The 18,263-nt window shown below is 39.2% G+C and overlaps 2 protein-coding genes across 9 annotated transcripts in view; both read right to left on the reverse strand.

Moving 5' to 3' along the window:
- The window catches only part of LOC140198605 (protein unc-80 homolog), a 227,770-nt gene extending 224,239 nt beyond the window's left edge, over positions 1-3,531 (reverse strand). Inside the window, 1 exon segment of the mRNA XM_072259605.1 lies at positions 3,440-3,531. Coding sequence (XP_072115706.1) covers positions 3,440-3,531 — 92 coding nt within the window.
- Positions 3,532-10,184: 6,653 nt separating this feature from the next.
- The window catches only part of LOC140199430 (microtubule-associated protein 2-like), a 316,902-nt gene continuing 308,823 nt past the window's right edge, over positions 10,185-18,263 (reverse strand). For all 8 annotated transcript variants that reach the window (XM_072261524.1, XM_072261527.1, XM_072261526.1 and 5 more), the window contains 3 exons: positions 13,988-14,069; positions 13,775-13,887; positions 10,185-12,810 (listed from right to left, as the gene is read on the reverse strand). In XM_072261524.1, coding sequence (XP_072117625.1) covers positions 12,595-12,810; positions 13,775-13,887; positions 13,988-14,069 — 411 coding nt within the window. In that variant the 3' untranslated portion in view covers positions 10,185-12,594. The remainder of the gene's footprint in view (positions 12,811-13,774; positions 13,888-13,987; positions 14,070-18,263) is intronic.

Here is an 18,263-nt window from a genome sequence, read left to right on the forward strand (position 1 = left end):
GGACATTTCTCTAGAATATACAGGGAAGTAGCTACATCTGATGGATGTCCATCTGGCTCCATGTTGTCCTCTGCTGCGGGCGTGCTGCAAGAAGTAGGCCAAGGCGCTGACCCTGAATTTACAGCCGCATCTGGGTCTAATTCTTCTGGGGTGTCAACAGGTTTTTGGCTCAGTTTCCTTGAGACCACTGGTGCTTGCTGCACAGTATGTCCATCTGTGTTCTGCAATATATTGCTAGTGTTTTTCCAGTTCTCCTTGCTATCCGCGCCCCCCCCCCACCAGATCCTCCACTACTCTCCAAATGACTGACTTGTCCACATTTGGACTGCTTCTGCCTCAGGGCTCGTCTGGCCAGCTTCAGCGCCTCACTCAGGCGATTGTCCAGTGGTGGTTTGTCACCACAGCCTGGTGCAGCGGGTGAGGGCTGCGCAGCTGGATCTGTAGTAGCTTCTGTTGTAAGGTGAGCCACTGATGCACTCGGTGCTCTGCTCAGCCTTTGTGTGCTCTTGTTGAGTGGTGAACACCCATGTATTCACAAGTCGGGTGACTTTGGGCACTTCTCAATTTGTACCTTAAATCAGAGTGCACCTTTGCTTGGGTTTGAATCTGGAGCAGAGGATGCAAGTTTAGGAGGAGGACTGGGTAAAAATTTAGTGTGAGGCACGATAGGAAGCTGGCTCCTATCATTGTCTGCTGCTTTGATTTCATCCTCTGCTGAGCAACCATATTGTAATAGAGGGATTGCACCAGTGGCCAGTTCTTCAGTCACCTTCCCAGAGAGACAACCACCACTGTCTAAATCAGCTGCTGCTTCATGCATACAGCTTTGCCTCTGCTAAAGCAGCCTCAGCTTCACACTCCTCCTTGAGTGCACTCTTTGTAACTCATTGCATTCATTGAGAGCTTTCTCCATGTTTCCACAAGCTTTTTCAATTAGCAGTTCAGCTTCGCACTTAGCATTCGCTGTTCTTATCCTTGCCGCTTCAGCACTGGCGTGAGCTCATGCTGCAGATATGCTAAGCACTGATTTGCTTAAGCGTTGTGAAGTCACGATCGATGCGTCACATTCCGACCTCACTTTCAGGGCTTGGTGATCAACGTTGCTGGGGTTGGGAGCTGACATTGTAGTATAGTATATGACATTCAGCGGCTTCTACAGTCCACAGTGATGCCTTTGAAGACAAGTTACCTTCTCACTCTATTGCCCTTGTAGTGTATTGTGTGCAGAGACAGGCAGGGAGTTAAACACCTTCTCAAAAATCACCTGAGCCAGAAGCTTTCTTCAGGGATTTTAATGAGAAAACTTTTTGAAAGGATATTGCTGTTTCCAGGGCAAATAAAGTGTAGATGGAGATGGATGTTTTTTCTACCATGTTTGTTCCAAGTTGAAATCCATGTTAAGATGTTAAAAGAAGCTTATGAACAGAAAGTGATATTTGTACAAAATAAACAGCGCCTCTAGAGACAGAACACTGACTCTCCTGCTCCCAAGATCACAGCTTCATATGGAAGACTGCAAATTCTAAGTTTCATTTAAAGAAAAAGGATGTTTATCCTTTAGACATTTCTAAAGCATTGTGGGTAGAAACCAAAACTTTGGGAGTAAGGCAAGTGCCATTCCAATGCCACATGGATAACGTAAGTTATAGGCCAGAGCAAACTCTTCCATTAGACCGTATGACTGTGAGACATAGGGGCAGAATTAGGCCACTGGGCCCATCGTGTCTGTTCCGTCATTCTATCATGTTGATTTATTATCTCTCTCAATTCCATTTCCCTTCCTTCTCCCCATAACCTTTGACACACTTACTAATCAAGAATCTCTCAACCTCTGCTGTAAATAAACCCAACCACTTGGCCTCTACCACTATCTGTGGCAACAAATTCCACAGATTCACCACTCTCTGGCTAAAGAAATTCATCTTCATTCTCAAAGGATGTCCCTCTATTCTGAGCTGTGCTCTCTGGTTTCTGACTCCCCTGCTATAGGGAACATTCTCTCCACATCCACTCTATCTAGGCCTTATACTGTAATATTAAATAGGTTTCAATGAAATCCCTTCTCAATCTTCTAAACTCTATTGAGTGATCATGTGGATAGTCAGAGGCTTTTTTCCAGGACTGAAATGGCTGTCACAGGAGGGCACAGATTTAGGGTGCTTGTGAGTAGGTACAAAGGAGATATCAGGGGTAGGTTTTTTGTGCGGAGGGTGGTGGGTGCGTGGAATGGGCTGCCGGCAACGGTGGTGGATGGGGTCTTTTGGGAAACTTTTGGATAGGTACATGGAGCTTAGAAAAATAGAGGGCTATAGGTAAGCCTAGTAACTTCTAAGGTAGGGACATGTTCAGCACAACTTAGTGGGCTGAAAGTCCTGTGTTGTGCTGTAGGTTTTCTATGTTTCTATGAGTACAGACTGCTTCATTCCGTTTCATGCCCTCCTTCATAAGAAACAGGAGTAGCCCAATCAGGCCTTAGAACCCACGTCAATTTAAAAAAAACGGCTGATTCAACTTTGACCTCAAAGCTACTTTATTACTCTTTCATGGTGCTCCTTACCCCCATGCTTTTATACGTGTGTAATATCTGCTTTTCATGTTTCTCCCTTCTCCAGTTTGTTTTCCTTTCACTCTCTCTCCCCCTCCCCTCCACCCTCAAAGTTTGTGTTTCTCTCTGCACTTCAACGTCCTCAGTTTCTTTTGCTCCCTGCCACCCCACCTGTTGAGAAAGATTGGTAGCCCTCACAAGTGTTTTTCATCGGCCTGGGAACTAGCGGAGACACGGGAAACTGCAGATACTAAATCTGGAACAGCAGGATCTGCTGGAGGATCTCAGCGGTCGAGCAGCATCTGGGAGAAGCGGGCAGGGGAAGAATTCTCAACCATTCCTCGCTCCTCCCCGAACTCCTCCCGCAGACCGCACTAGCAATAATTCAACAAGCTTTCAGCGGTTGCGAACGGCTCCCCAATGCGGTTCAGCTTTAATTATATCTGATAATAAAACCAAAACAAATTATAAAATGCATCATAAACAGAATTTCAAATCAAGGGCCCTAGCTCAAAGAAAACCAGACATGTCAGATGACGGCAGTACTTGTTGACGTATTTCGGGGAGATCAACATTTGCAACAATTTATGCAGCAGGTGTTAGGCTCTGCAATGCTCTGCTGGAAAGAATGACAGCCATTCGATAGTAATAATAATTCATATAGTATTAATTAGTTATTATTTTTGTCCATTTTTACTACATGCTGGGAAATGAGCAATTGGCAAGAGTCGCGGAGAACCTTAACGAGAAGGCTGGCAGGGGTCAGATGGTCCGAATGGCCCTGTTCACCCCCCCCCCCTCCCCGTATCACGCGATGCAATCCCTCCCCATTCCCGTTTCCCAGCGCCAGGCCACGCCAGGTTTCGGGTAGAGTCGAGATATCCCGAGATTTACCTGGTCTGCCGCCACAAGAAGGTCTGGATGGGCAGAGGGATGCCGCGGCCGCACTCCCGGTCCACGTCCTCCGAGCTTTTGCGCTTCACCATGGCCGCAGCTCCGAATCGCCTGCTGGCCGAGGCTCCAGCCTTGCGCCTCCAGCGTCAGCACCTGCGCGCGGACAGCACCCCCCCCCCCTCACTGTCCGCCTGTCAATCACTCCTCCCCCCACCCGGCAGCGCTGCGGCGCTCTGCAAGTAAGTGATGGTAGAGGCGTTGCTCTGCATCCAGCGCGATACTGTACTCATCTCAATGCTGTGCAGCGTCCCTCCGCTCTTCAACCAAGTGTCTCGTTTTCTGTAACCTGCAGGGATGCAAAGATTGCCCAATGTCATTTCCTGTACACAAGTGTAAGGAGAACGAAAAACTTGTTACTCCAAATCCGATACAGCACCAAATAAAAAGGCAGCGAACATAAAAATATAAATACATAAGATAGATTATATACATCGATAGAATGTATGTCCATAAGTAACACTAGGCTATACATAAGGCGACTGATGGGAAATAATAAAGTGGTGATGGAGGTGTTGATCAGCTTTACTGCTCGGGGAAAGTAACTGTTATTGAGCTTGGTGTGTTTGCTGCATGGGCTCCTCCCCGATGGGAATGGGACAAACATCCATAAGCAGGGTGGGGGGGGGGGGTAGCTTTTATGATGTTACTGGCCTTTTTCTGTATACATGTCCTTGGTGGCAGGTACGTTAGTGCCAGTAATGCATTGGGCTGTTTTGACTACCCATTGTAGAGCGTTCCTAGCCAATGCAGTGCAGTTTCCATTCCAAACAGTAATGCAGATCATTAGGATGCTTTTTCCTGTGCACCTTTAGAATGACGCGAGTATGGATGTGCAAAGTCCAGCTCTCTTCAGTATCCTCAGAACGTAGAGGCATCGGTGAGCTTTCCTGGCTGAGTCAGATGTGTTCTGGGAGCATGACAGGTTGTGTGTGATCTGCACTCCCAGGAGGTTGAAACTGCTTGCAGGTTCCACTGCTGTGCCGTTGATATAAAGGGGGCGGAGTTCTTAAGTCAATTACCATCTCCTTTGTCTTGTTGACTGAAGGAAGAGGTTATTTGCCTGGCACCGGGCCCTGAGTTCTTCCACCTCCTGTTGTTGTCTCATCATCTGTGCTGATGACCCCCACCACTGTCACGTCATTGGCAAACTTGCTGACCTGATTGCTGGGGCGTTTGTCTGCGCAGTCGCGTGTGAGCAGAGCAATGGGATCAGCACACAGCCCTGGGGAGACTCTGTGTTGAGGGTGATGGGGAGGGAAGAACAGTCGTGCATCCTGACCGTCTGAGGTTTGTTTGTTAGGAAGTCCAACAGCCGGTTGCACAGTGGTGTATTTAGGCTGAGGAGCAGGGGTTTGTTCACCCAGGTCTGTGGGACAATAGTGTCAAATGCCCAACTGAAATCCAGAAGCAACATTCTGAAAGAAGTGTCCTTGTTTTCTAGGTGTGTCTGGGCCATGTGCATAGCAGATGCTATAGCATCTGCAATACAGCAGTTCTGTTGGTAAGCATGTTGGTGAGTGTCCAACGTTGCAATATTTGAGTTTTTGATAAGTGTCATTAACAGCCATTCAAAGCAATTCATGATGGTTGGTGTTAGTGTGATTGGGCAATAGACATTTATTTATGAAGGTGTAAAGTTCTTTGATATATGGATGATGGTGGCTGATCTGAGTGTGTGTGGACAGCAGTCTGGATGAGTGAAGTGTTGAAGATGTCTACAAAGACATCTGTGAGCTGGTGTGCATACTCCAAGTACTCGTCCTGAAATGTTGTCTGGGCTGGCTGCCTTATGGGGATTGACTCTCTGCAGAGTCCTTCTCACATCTGCTGCTCTTACAGATAGTGGCTGCTCACCTGGAAAGGGGCCAGCTTTCATGGCTGGTATTGTATTGCATGCCTTGAAGCATTCATACAAGCTGGTCAGAGCATTAGGGAGGGAGGTGTCACTGGTACAGTCTGCTGCTTTTCCTTCCATCGTTAGTTTTGACCTTGATGCCCAGCCACATATGCTGGGGATCATTATCCGACAGGTGTACCTGAATTTTTTGTGCAAAGGTGGCATAAAGTGTCCTGCTAGGCTCTTCATCTCACTTCCCCAGGAAAGCTACCCCAATGTAGGTAGTTCTAAAGTGGGGATAATACTTTCCAAACAAGAGTCAGACCAAATCCTTCAGAACGTCCCTGATCTATCTTAATTCCATCTCTCATACCAACACAAAGAGGAATATCCCAACTCATTTAGAATTGAAACTGCATTCCCGGAACCCAGAGCACAAATGGAATTGGCAATGGGAAAAGATCATCACAGCCTTGTATAGGGACAATAAGAAACAAAATGCTGAAACACAGTCACAGGGCACATCCATCCAGAGAGAAACAGGAGTTAGTATCACAGGTTGAAGCCTATGCTGGTAAAGGGTCTTTGACCTGAAAACTTAATTCTTCTTTTACCACAGATGCTGTCTGACCTGTGTAGGGGTCTTTATTGCAGATTTTCAGCATCTGCTGATGTTTGAGATTTTCCTTATTTAGGGAGATGTTTTACTAATTGCACTGCTGTACCTGTAACCTGACAGAAATACTTACCCATCCCACTGCTGTGTCACGTCCCTGGTTGAGGGCTCATTCATCTAACGGCTGTTTTGCAACATTGAATCTCTGACCACCAATGTTGCAGAGGCTGCCTACAAGGGCCAGGGTGAATGGTACATCTGTTCAGCACTGAGATGTGGGGCATAGTGACTTTCAAACTACTGCTGGGGACTGACAGTAGCTGCTCCATATTGACAGACTATCAGGATGTCAAAGTCCCTCTCATCATCACCTCGTAATGGATATGGAAGTTGCTACTGTATCTTCTCACCTCTGCTTGGCAACCCAATCATTCCTCTACGCCAGCTATCACCATGGAGCTCGCTACCATTAAGAAATCTCAGTCCTAGGAGAGCTAAATGGAAAAACAATATGCTTTAAATGAGAGACCCCAATTTGCTTTTGAGTCCTTAAATCATTCATTTGGCCTCCACTGCAGTCCTGAAGCAAACACTATTTTGAGCTGTTATGTCAATAGATTACAAGGTGAATAGCAAATGACTTAATAATGTTCTCAAACGTGTAACCTGCATGAACTCATGAGAATCTCTGACCATAACTGTTCAAAGGGGAAATGGAACTACACTGGAAACCGGAGTCACCTATTGGCCGTACACAGAACTCTGTATAAACGCTCAACGAGCCAAGACTTAATTGCAGGAAGAAACGAGCTGTTGCCATTTTGGGCCAAAACCTGTTTAAGTAATGGAAGTGCACAGTACCTCCCAAGCATCTTTCCTACTGGTCCTATCAAGCACCAAATGCTCCGCTGGTGGAGAAGGAAGGAACAATATTGGCCTCATCAGCTATTTCAGAACTGGAACAAAAGCAAATCACCTTCAACCTCAAGGGACTACCCAAGAAGGAAATAGTGAAACAATATCTGGTCTCCTTTTCTATCTGGACATAGCAATCTCAGAAACTCAGAAGACCATGGGAAATCATAAAAAGTATTAGCTGATTTGATTTAGAGGCTGGTTTGACTTTTTGCAAGGGAATAACACAAGGGCAGATTACCCATACGTAAGTGAAGATCAGATCCAATTATGAGATTTTTGTTGCAATATAGTATGCATTATGGTTTTTACCAATCTCAATGAAGTAGCAGATGATTATTGATGATGTTTCCAGTGGAAGAATCTTTGTACAAATAATCATTAAAAATCTTGTTTTATGTACAATTCAATTTTACACTCGTGTATAATATCTAGTGATAGGAATCAGAATCAGGTTTATTATCACTGGCATGTGTCATTAAATTTGTGAACTTAGCAGCAACAATTCAATGCAATACTTAATATAGAAAGGAAACAATAAATTAATAAATTAATCAATTACATTGTGTATTGAACAGAGTAAAAATAATGCATAAACGGAAATATATATTAAAAAATGAGGTAGTGTTCATGGGCTCAAATCCATTTAGGAATTATATGGCAGAGGGGCAGAAAATGTTCCTGAATCGCTGAGCGTGTATTTTCAGGCTTCTGTACCTCCTTCCTGATGGCAACAATGAAAAGAGGGTATGCCCTGGATGATAGTTGTCCTTAATAACCTTTCTGAGGCACCGCTCCTTGAAGATGTCTTGGGTAATAAGGCAGCTCATATCCAAGATGCAGCTGACTAATTTTACGACTGTAGCTTCTTTTGGTGCTGTGCAATAGCCTCCACCCCCAACCCCATACCACAGAGTGATGCAGCATAAAATTAAAGAACCATATTACATTTTTCCAAATTGTGATTTTCTTTCTTGCCAACATGAGCATGTGCTAATCTTGCATTTTGTCAGTATTTATGCTTTAGTCCTTTGAAGTCATCAGTATAACAAAGTATTTCAAATATAAAAGTGAATGGACTGAGTTTGTTGAAACAGCAAAAGCAAAGTTATCAGCACACCTGTTATTACAGGGTAAACCCAATGGCAACTTCTGGTATTCACATACATGCATTTAAAGGCAGAGATCACTTTAAGAGCATGTACTCTTGCAGTGATCAATGATAGCCTTAATACAATGTAACAACATAAGCCTGATATCCACACTGCAAATAGGTGAAATTGTTCAAAAGTCAGTTATTGATAGTTACTGAATCGGTGATTATTGATCAGTGGGTGTAGGTCCTAAATTATTAACTTTACCAATGACTCAATTTTAAGAACTAAAATGAAGACATAAAAATTCTTACTAATTCTTAGTTACATCTGTAATTATTATTTTCTGCTTCCACATTTCTTGGTTTGCAGTCTAATTGTAAGAATTAGGATACTATAGTTTGACTGACTTTTGAGCCTCACTGCTTCTTGACCTGGTCACTGATGCACCGTGCTAGAAAAGATGGCAGATAAGTAGAAACCAGTACTGCTAAATCCATGCAGGATCCGGGTACCTATACAAGGTAAAGGAAACAGCTCATTCCTTCACCACTGAGAGATAAACCGATTGGTAAAACTCATACCATTAATGTAATGAAGTTAGCTGTTTGATAGCAGCTTGTAAAGCTATATGATGATAAATTATTGCATTACTTAATAGTTCTGTTATAAGCACCCTCACTAATACTATACACCTCAGAAAGGTAACATGTAGAAGGATTATCAAGTAACAGATTTTAGTTGTATGTATGCTACTTGATGACTAGAAGATTTTCTTTTCCAGTTGTGACGTCCCTTTTAATTAGTAGGAAATATCAGTTGGTATCAAATACAGAAAATGTATATACTAAAACTAGTACAAAGTGGACAACAGAAAATGGGTGCATCAGTTCTGTTTTTACTTCTTGGAGATGTCCTGAGTCTGATAAGCCAGATTGCTTTTGCAGCCAAGGAAAGAAATTGATCCCTGTGCTATTGAATTTTAGACAAGCATATTTGTATATAAAAGCATATTTAAGCTTTGAAACTGAGTACACATTTAAAACCAAGTTCAAAAATAATGTATTCTCACTGGTGCAAGCCTTTCAAACTTCATGGAAACGAGAACTGTGGAGATGATGGTGGCGATAGTAAAGGCTGAGAGAGTTCAAATCAGCTAGGGAATCAAGAAGTGGAGTGAAAATGTGGAAATTTTACCCACGTGAATTTCTGTGTTTGATGCTGGGTCTGGAAAAGACTTTTAGGTTGTGAACATCAACAAGTGACTTAAGACTGGAGTTAGCAAAAACTGGAGGAAGTTTTGTCCTCTACTTGCAATTGAGACACTAAAAAGCTTAGAAATTAATACTACCTGAACAGAAACATTAAATAGATTTTTCAATTAATTTTTAATATTTAGAAAGGGTTCAGATCTCTTAAAATATCAGAAGAATTTTGAGAAACCACTGGGAAATCTACATGCAATGAAAGCATACAACATGAATAATATTTATGATTAATGAATTGGAAGTTTATTAGTAAATGATTGAAGAAGCTGAAAAACTTGTAAGAAAAATTGAACATCATAACACTAATGACTTCTATCAGAATTAGCTCATCCTTTAACAAAGTTGATTATTTGAAATAGTTTAATTCGATGTTGCCCTGTGGGCCAGTACATGCCTAGTCAGTAGAAGTAGTTCTGTTCTTTGAGCTAATGTTAATTCAGTTTTTCTCTCTCACTCCTCTCTCAGATGTTGCCTAATCTTCTGAGTATTTCCATCATTGTCCTTTATTTCATATGTCCAGCAGCTGCTGTGGTTAACGTATCTAGATCGCTATTGTTTTTGGTCTGTCCAGGAGTCTCCTTTTATTTCCAGCTCCTCTAGAGAGATCACTAATTGATAACCTTCAAACACCTCTCTCAGCTAGCTCAACATCACTGCAATCATTCATACTCTTGGTCTCCACTTAATCACAAGCATTCCTTTTGTCCTATCCATTTCTTTTACATTGAAACATCTTTGATTTATATATATATTTCTTCACTTAAGAGTTCTGATGAATGATGTTTGTCTTAGGACTTTTTCTTCTCCAAAGATGCTGCTTGATCTGCTGAGTATTTCCAGCACTTTCTTCTTTGCAATCCGTAATACTTGATTCAGAGGTAATGTAAGGGTACAATTGAATATATACTCAGAACACAAATAGCATATTACATCGGTACTTTATCCTGTCTAAAAAACCATACAGTTATAAATGTAAAAATGTACATCCAAAATGCAACTAAATTCAATCTAATGCCTAGCAGAAGGCCATAAGGGAAAATGAAGTGAAATTTCATCACAAAGTCATCCATATGTGTACAGTGCAAAATTTGACCTATTTAACTTGTAACTGAATCGTTCCTTAAAAACTAACAATGGCAACTGTGTCAGGAAAGTATTTCATAGTTTTAATGACCTAGCATTGTCTAGGCTTAGACCTTTTCAGCAGCTTGCCTTAATCTCGGGCAGTTTCTATATTGCCCAGTTTCAAAAATAAACAGCACAGAACTTTAACTAGTGTCAGATGAGAAGCAATTTATTCTGCAAATCACTCTACAGCAACAAACACAAGTGCAAATTTTACTTAAAACATACAAGCTAACACTGGCCAATCCCGGAATTTTCTATTTTAGCAGATTCTGGAATGATTGGATATAAAACACATTCTCTAAAGCACATTAAAATCCCACAGCCTATACCAGGACAAAGTATCTTTATTTTGCCCTATTTTTTTTTCACCTCTTCTAAAACGTTTCAGTATTTTTGTTTTCAAATTTTGTTGGAGTGACTTGGCAAGATAATATCAGTAACACTTTCATTTAAAATGCAACAACACCTCAACAATGATTCTTTCCATCACTTCCTGCTACAGTATCCTGTATTCTTCATTACAAACTGTATCTTAATGGAAATATGCAGCATTGCTTTCAACCTTTTCAGATAATCTTAAAATACATTGTTGTTTTCTTTTACAAAAGGTTAATTTAATTTCCAAAGCATTTTTTTACAGGCTAGTGAAAAACAAGGTCTTAATTTGATTAATATTGTTAAAGATGTAGTTGTTGATTACATTAATATCTACAATTACCCTTGGTAGCAGGCTGTAGCAATTACAAAACTTAACTTCAATTTTTTAAAATCAGTTTTGACTTCCCGTCTATTCATCCTGAAATGAGATACGGTCTCTCAACAACCTTTGAAAATGCTTTATGAACTTATGATTTCATTCTTGTAGTTACCAATTAATTTCTAAATCTTAATTTTAACTGAACATTGAAAATAAAGTATTTTGTTACAATTCCAAGAAAAGTTTTGTGAATGTAACTTCAGTAACTTTGAGCTGAGGCCAACACATTTGGAACAAAATGCTCAATATCCTGATTCCATAGCATATGTATTAAAAAAAACAACCCTTTCTTTTTAATTGGCCTTCACTACCTAAACCGTCTTGCAAAGTGAAATAAGCAAAAAACAGCACACACCAAATGCTATGTGACCCCCTCAGTACATCAAAACTCTACAAAGCAATTGCTTGAATCTTTTAGCTAGCAATACATCAACAAACTCATCTGGCACTAAGGTCATAACTTTTGGTTGTTACAGTAAGCACTTCATGCTATTTTTTTTTGAGAGTTAAATCTAACAAGTATAACTGCTAATGGCTACCTTATCCTAAACAGTAACACCAAAAGGTGCAGAAACACAGATACTGTGAATAAAAGCATAACTTCCAAGTATATAAGGGATAACACACTGGCCACAGAGGATATCTATTATACCGTATATATATAATATATATACAGTATAAACTGCATATATATGTACTATATATCAAACAACTGATCAAACAAAATATGAAAAATCAGCATATAGAGAAATCTAGCACTGAACTGACATTCTAGTTAGATACAGATCCACAACATTGGATTTGCATCCTACTTACGTGAAGTAGCTACATAATATTTCTGAACAACTTAATTCCCATTTTTGTTACAACTTGTATTATAAAAATGCAAAACACTACCTTTTTGTGGATGAACACAATAATGTGTGGTCACATCATGTTTTGGCATTAATACTTCCAATTCTCAACATAACAAACTGCTTTACTTTCCTGAACAGAATGCAATTCAGGGGTACTTTACACATATTACTAGTTTCTGGGTTTGCTCCTTTATTCCCTTAAAACATGATTACTGTATGTATTAATTTATCCTGCAATAAATATTAATAGGTACCCTCCCTCATGTCCAAGGAAGAATTCATTCAACATCGAATGAGGAGCTGGGAATAAAGCATGTCAGCTGCTTTCTGAGTACTGATCCATTTCAACACTGCCTTCAGGCATGAAACATTACAAATGCATTTGTCATCAGTCCATGCAAGCAGAGCTGAGAACAACATTGCTAAGTGTGATGTACAGCAGTTGTTGCCATTTAAAGCCAGAAACCCCTGGCATGAATGGGAACAAGATTTTGTTTTTATTCACTACAGTCTGAGGACATGATCAATAGTTAATTGAAAAGAATAAACACAATCCCACTTTGAACCCGTGAAGGCTCAAAGCACATGCTACAAACAAACAATAACAATTCTGTTGAGCAAAATCACAATCCTTGCTTGGCTAGTGCAGCAGTAACATCATCAGCAAGTGTGGCAAGTTGTGGTGATTCCATTAAATTGATGCTTCCAGAAGAAGAGACATTGCTGAGTCTGTGAGGAGTTGTGGCACCAGATCGTCCTGGGGACTGAGTGACAATATCAGCTCCATGGTCCACACGAGCCCTGGCATTCTCACGGAAGCTAAGCTTGTGGCTTTCAATCTATTCAGAAAGTCAAAGGAATATTCATATTACTGGTGGAAACAACAGCAGATAACAAAACTTAAATTGTAACAGGTAATCAGAATCAGGTTTAATATCACAGTCATACGTCATGAAATTTGTTATGTGGCAGCAGTATATTGCAATATATAATAATAAAAACTAAATTAAAGTGTGTATATATTTATTAAATAAGTAGGGCAAAAAGAGAAAAAAAAGTAGTGAGATAGTATGCATGGGTTCAATGTCCATTCAGAAATCTGATGGCAGAGAGGAAGAATCTATTCCCGAATCATTGAGTGTGCACCTTCAGGCTCCTGTACTTCCTCTCTGATGGTAGCAGTGAGAAGAGGGCATGTCCTGTGTGATGGAGGTCCTTAATGATGAATGCAGCCGTTTTAAGGCATCGCTCCTTGTCTATGTCTTGGATGCTGGGGAGGCTAGTGCTCATGATTGAGATGACTGAGTTTACAACTTCCTGCAGCTTATTTATTTCTGTGCCGTGCCAACCGCGCTCTCCCCTACCCCCCCCCTAAACAGACACTGATGCAACCAGTTGGAATGCTCTCCACAGTACATCTGCAGTAATACTTCATGATATAATACTACGATTTCATTTTTCCACAATATAACACGGTAAATGGATATACTGATTTCCTTTAGAGCACTGCAAGGTGCCAAAATGCAGCTAGAAGAGTGGTGGAACAACCTATTGACCATGTTGGCTGCTTACTTGATGTGACACACAATTTTACTGCAAGCATGTATTAGAGGTAGATACTTGTGAACAGGAGGTAATAAAGTAGTACATTGCCCAGGGTATCACAAGACATAGAATAGGAATAAACAAAAGATGGTTGGACTTGATAATTAGAGTACTGTGTTGAAGTTTTTACAAAAGAGCAGTTTAATCAAATAGTGACTTGACTTAGCTGTGAACTTTGCTGCCCATTTTCATTCCTACCTTTACATTTCCACCTCCAGGTGTATGATGTGTATTTTCAAGGGAGCCAACCTTGGACTGTGCTTTTTCCTTAAAATCCAGTTTCTGACTTTCAATTTTAACATGTCCTCCGCCTACACACAATAATAGATCACATTTTGAATGACACAATAAACAATATAACAATACTCTTTTCAAAAACCAGGCTCATAATAAGTTAAGAGTACACCGTACCTGGTCGATAGTGTATGTTGCTGAAAGAGCCACACTTTGATGTGATGTGACTCACATCTATTTTCTTGGTAACAATTTGTACCTGAGGAACATGAAACAACCTTTCAACACAAAATAGCAAGTCACTCATTGCATCCAAGCACTGCAGCAAAATATTTGAAGAATACAATTCAAATCCTTTTGGATGGAAATCATTAACAGTTCTGTAGTTTTTATTCTATTTAAGTTGGTAAATCATGTATTCATGTTGGGAAATTTACATATTTTTTACTACTATACCTTTTGAAAGACATATAGTACTTAAAAGACTTGTTGTGAGATTCCAATGCAATCTACTTGCTTAAAGCAAAGCATAAAGCACATTTTGCACCATGCTTACTTTCCTTAAGACAGCATTTCTAAATTAGATTAGGGTGAAATAACACAGTTGGAAAGTGCAGGAGATCATCTCTTAGAAAAGCTAGAATTCAAATTAATATCTTATTTTATTGAAAGAAAAAATTGAATTATAAACAAAATTAATTCTGGGCTTCTTTCGTGTCACATTTAATTAAAAAAAAAATAATGCCCTTCAGGGCAGATTGATGGCTAAAGCTCACTTTCTGGTAATAGTACAGAATAATTGACTTTTCTGCTTAATTGAATTTAGCTCAGATATGCAAAGTAAAACAGTAACTAATCTAAATAAATTTCCTTTAATGTACTTCGATATTTCAGGCAGATTACCAGTTTACAATGCCAAAAACAATTAAAAGATAAAAGAAGGAGTTCAGAATTAGATCGCTGTACAGAAAAGCACAAGATGAGGTAACGTCTCTTGTATATGTCGTATATATGTATGGACAATGATGAAGAGATAAAAGAAATCATAAAAGAGCACATCACAAGCTTTATGGATGTGTGGGATGGCTTTAATTTTACAATTTGGCTCATTTCAGAAACATGCAGGAAGTATAAATGCCTTAAGTCCTAGTACAGTACCAAAAAGAATCAATCTTTCCCTGGCATTATATTCCTATTTTATTCTTGAGCTCTTTACACTTAGCCCAAGACAAATAGACAGAACCTAACAACAATGGTTTTTATTTTCATGGTAATGCATTTGTCAATTCAATTAAATCTGGCGAGTAAATTTGGAAAGAACAAATCTTGACTCATAACATGTAACTGGTATTTTAATGACAAGCTCTTCATTATTGCTCTGGATTTCTGCCAAAATCAAAGGAAATACTGCCTTAAACAAAAGCTCATTGTTAGTTTAAAAGGTTTGCCTTGCTGATACTATTTTGTCTTTATAGATTTAACCAATTTTTAATAATTATTCAAAAATTACTAATTCCGTGGCCTTTTTATATTCTAAATTTACTTGATAATTTATATAGAAAGTTTGGATTTAATGTTGTATTTTATCTCAATAAATTAAAAAATCTTTGATAGTAGATTAATCAGTTAAATAGAGTAGCTGTTAGTTAACCAAGTTAACTGATGGGCATTTTCAAAGAAAGCTGGCAACTGTGTAATCACAGAAATATGAGAAATGGAGGAAGTAACAACCCCGATGGTAGAATGTTGAAACAAGGAACTACCTGCACCATTACAATGATTTGCTGCTGTTGCAAAGCATGCTTCCACATGTTGCCATGCCAGATACACTTAGGCTTGGTGTGAAGGACAAACGTAGTAGAAACGAATAAGCAGGAGTGCTATTTATTTTTATAATATGTAATTAGATAGAGAGGGTAAGTTTGGAGGAACTATTCATATTTTATAGTTACTTGCCCAGATATTTTGGCAATTTTTTTTTCAACTTTTGCCATCATTACTCCATGAAACAGACAGCACTTTGAGATCTCCAAACATGCCCAGCTTAACGTGAAAATTCCAAATTTGTCTGAAATGATTCAGTACACCTCCCTGGCAATGATATTCGTAGCCTTCTCCACCCCCAGAGAAAATCACTTGAATTAATGTCAGTGTACACTATGTACAATGTACTCAGATTTTAAGTACTCTGAAAGTCCTGTACAGATCAGATACAGGATCTGTATGTGAACAATGCCTTCAGAGACCTTTTATATATTAGGCCAAGTTACTGAACAAACTACTATATATTGTAATTCCTTCATGTGAACATTTTAAAGATTAAAGGTACATTTATTCTCGAAGTATGTATGCTGTATACAACTCTGAGATTAGTCTTCTCCAGACAGCCATGAAACAAAGAAAACCATGGAAGTTGTTCAAAAAAAAGCAGCAACCCATGCACAAAAAACAAGATAACCAGAACATCAAACTCCACCACGCACAAAAAACAAATGACACAAATGGCAACAAAAACATCAAACCCCAAAACCCCTTGTGCAAAAAACCACAGTCCAATCCATAAATTGCAAACCCAAAACTTTGGTATCATCCTCTAACAGTATCAAGGACTTCCATGGTTTTCTTTATTTCCTGGCTGTTTGGAGAAGATGAATCTTGGAGTTGTATACTGCAATGATACCTTAATAAATGTACCTTGAACCTTGAATTTTAATACAATTCTTAAAATTCTCTACTAATCCTGCTTTGCTAATTGTGAGATTCGTTAATAATGATTAGCTCTTCAACCAGACATTATATTATACCTGCTGAACCACAGATGTCTTTCAATTGGTAATAAGGAATTGAATATATTGAAAAACTAATATTGGTAACACTTACGATTACTAGGAAACCAGATTCAGGTAACTTCAACATGCTAGTTATTCCTTTTCTTCAAACTGGAAGTCATAATTTTTATGGCAAATGCATTCAAAATCAGGTCTAGTAACTGGTTGGATTTGTTTAACTTGTATGTAGTTACTGTGAGAGGCATTTGTGATATTATAACGAGAATAACAACTTGTCCAAAATGGCAAAGAAAATTCATTAAATCAATAACATCTAAAAGGTCTTTGATTGCATTGAGTTGCAAGATGTGTGGCTTGATAATAAAAGCCTTCGAAGTGCAACAAAGAACTGTTCTGTTCCCAACATAACTTAAGTGGCCCTTAAGAGAGTCTCTCCCATTTCCCCTTCTTCAGTGCTCAATGCAAGGTTTTTTTTCCACTACTTGTTCTCAAATATGCATTTATTTTATTATCTTCAGATGCAGAGTTTATGCCCTGTGCATTTTCTCCCTGAAGTGTTTCCATTTGTTTAGTACTTACATTTAAAAGTTATTTTGCCAAATGCTGTAACTGAGGAAGCAGTGGAACATTTACTCATAGCACATAAGAAAGGGGAACATCACGTTCAAACATGTAAGTTAATGCAGCTGCAACAAAATGACAGTTCTGGGCTTCATAGGGAAGGTCTCAGTTTTATTACAAGATGGCACAGGTATGCAGTCAAAGAGAGTTGTCTTTTATATTTTGTTGTAGTAAAATAACTACTTCTGTGATGACTGGGTGAAAGACTTCAGCAGCTGTCATGAAAGGTTGCAGTAATTTTCCTCATTTGATTTCAGATGGCCATTGTCAACAAAGTGGCCCAACACAGTGGGCATTATGTTCAATATAGTTTGAATAACATGCTACAAAAGAGTACATTAATTTCCTTTATTCTCCACAGTGAATAAGTTATTAGAAATAGGAAAGAGACTAAGCTACTCATCCTTAAAGCACACTTAACTCCTTGGTTATGCCATGGCTGATCTATCTCAACACTTAATTAACACTCTCTCCTTATGCCTTATTACTTTGCAACTTAAGAATCTATCAATCTCTGAGCACACACTGACCCCATCCAGAGAACTCCAAAGATTGGTAAGCCTCTGAGTACTGAAATTTCTCAAATTAATCTTTAATGACTAATACTTTGTGCTGACTTTGAGCCAACGAGATAGGAGATGCATTGTCCAACATCTATCTTATTAAATCCATTAAAATTTTGTGTTTAAATAAGATTTTCTCTCTTACTTTAAAACTTCAAAATGTTCAGTTCTTCCTGAGTTTTCCTTAAAAGACAACCCAACCATTCTTCCTCACACATGCATACCCTATCCTAGTAATTGGGACCAAGCAAATCTTTATTGTCATCTATCAAAGGCAGGTAAGCATTAATTTAAATTAACAGACTATGAATAAGAGGAAAATCAGGCAAGTGAACAGATTCAAAAGGCATGAGCGAGAAAGGAGACAGTTGTGCAAGACCAACAATAGGAGAAAATAGTTGTAAATTTAGTTCTAAAGTGAGTAGCTGAGGTTAATGGATTTTAATACTGTGGTAAGATGTCTGAAAAAAAATGTAATCA

Source organism: Mobula birostris, chromosome 6 (genome assembly GCF_030028105.1).
Source record: "Mobula birostris isolate sMobBir1 chromosome 6, sMobBir1.hap1, whole genome shotgun sequence".
In the NCBI taxonomy this organism is placed as follows: Eukaryota; Metazoa; Chordata; class Chondrichthyes; order Myliobatiformes; family Myliobatidae; genus Mobula; species Mobula birostris.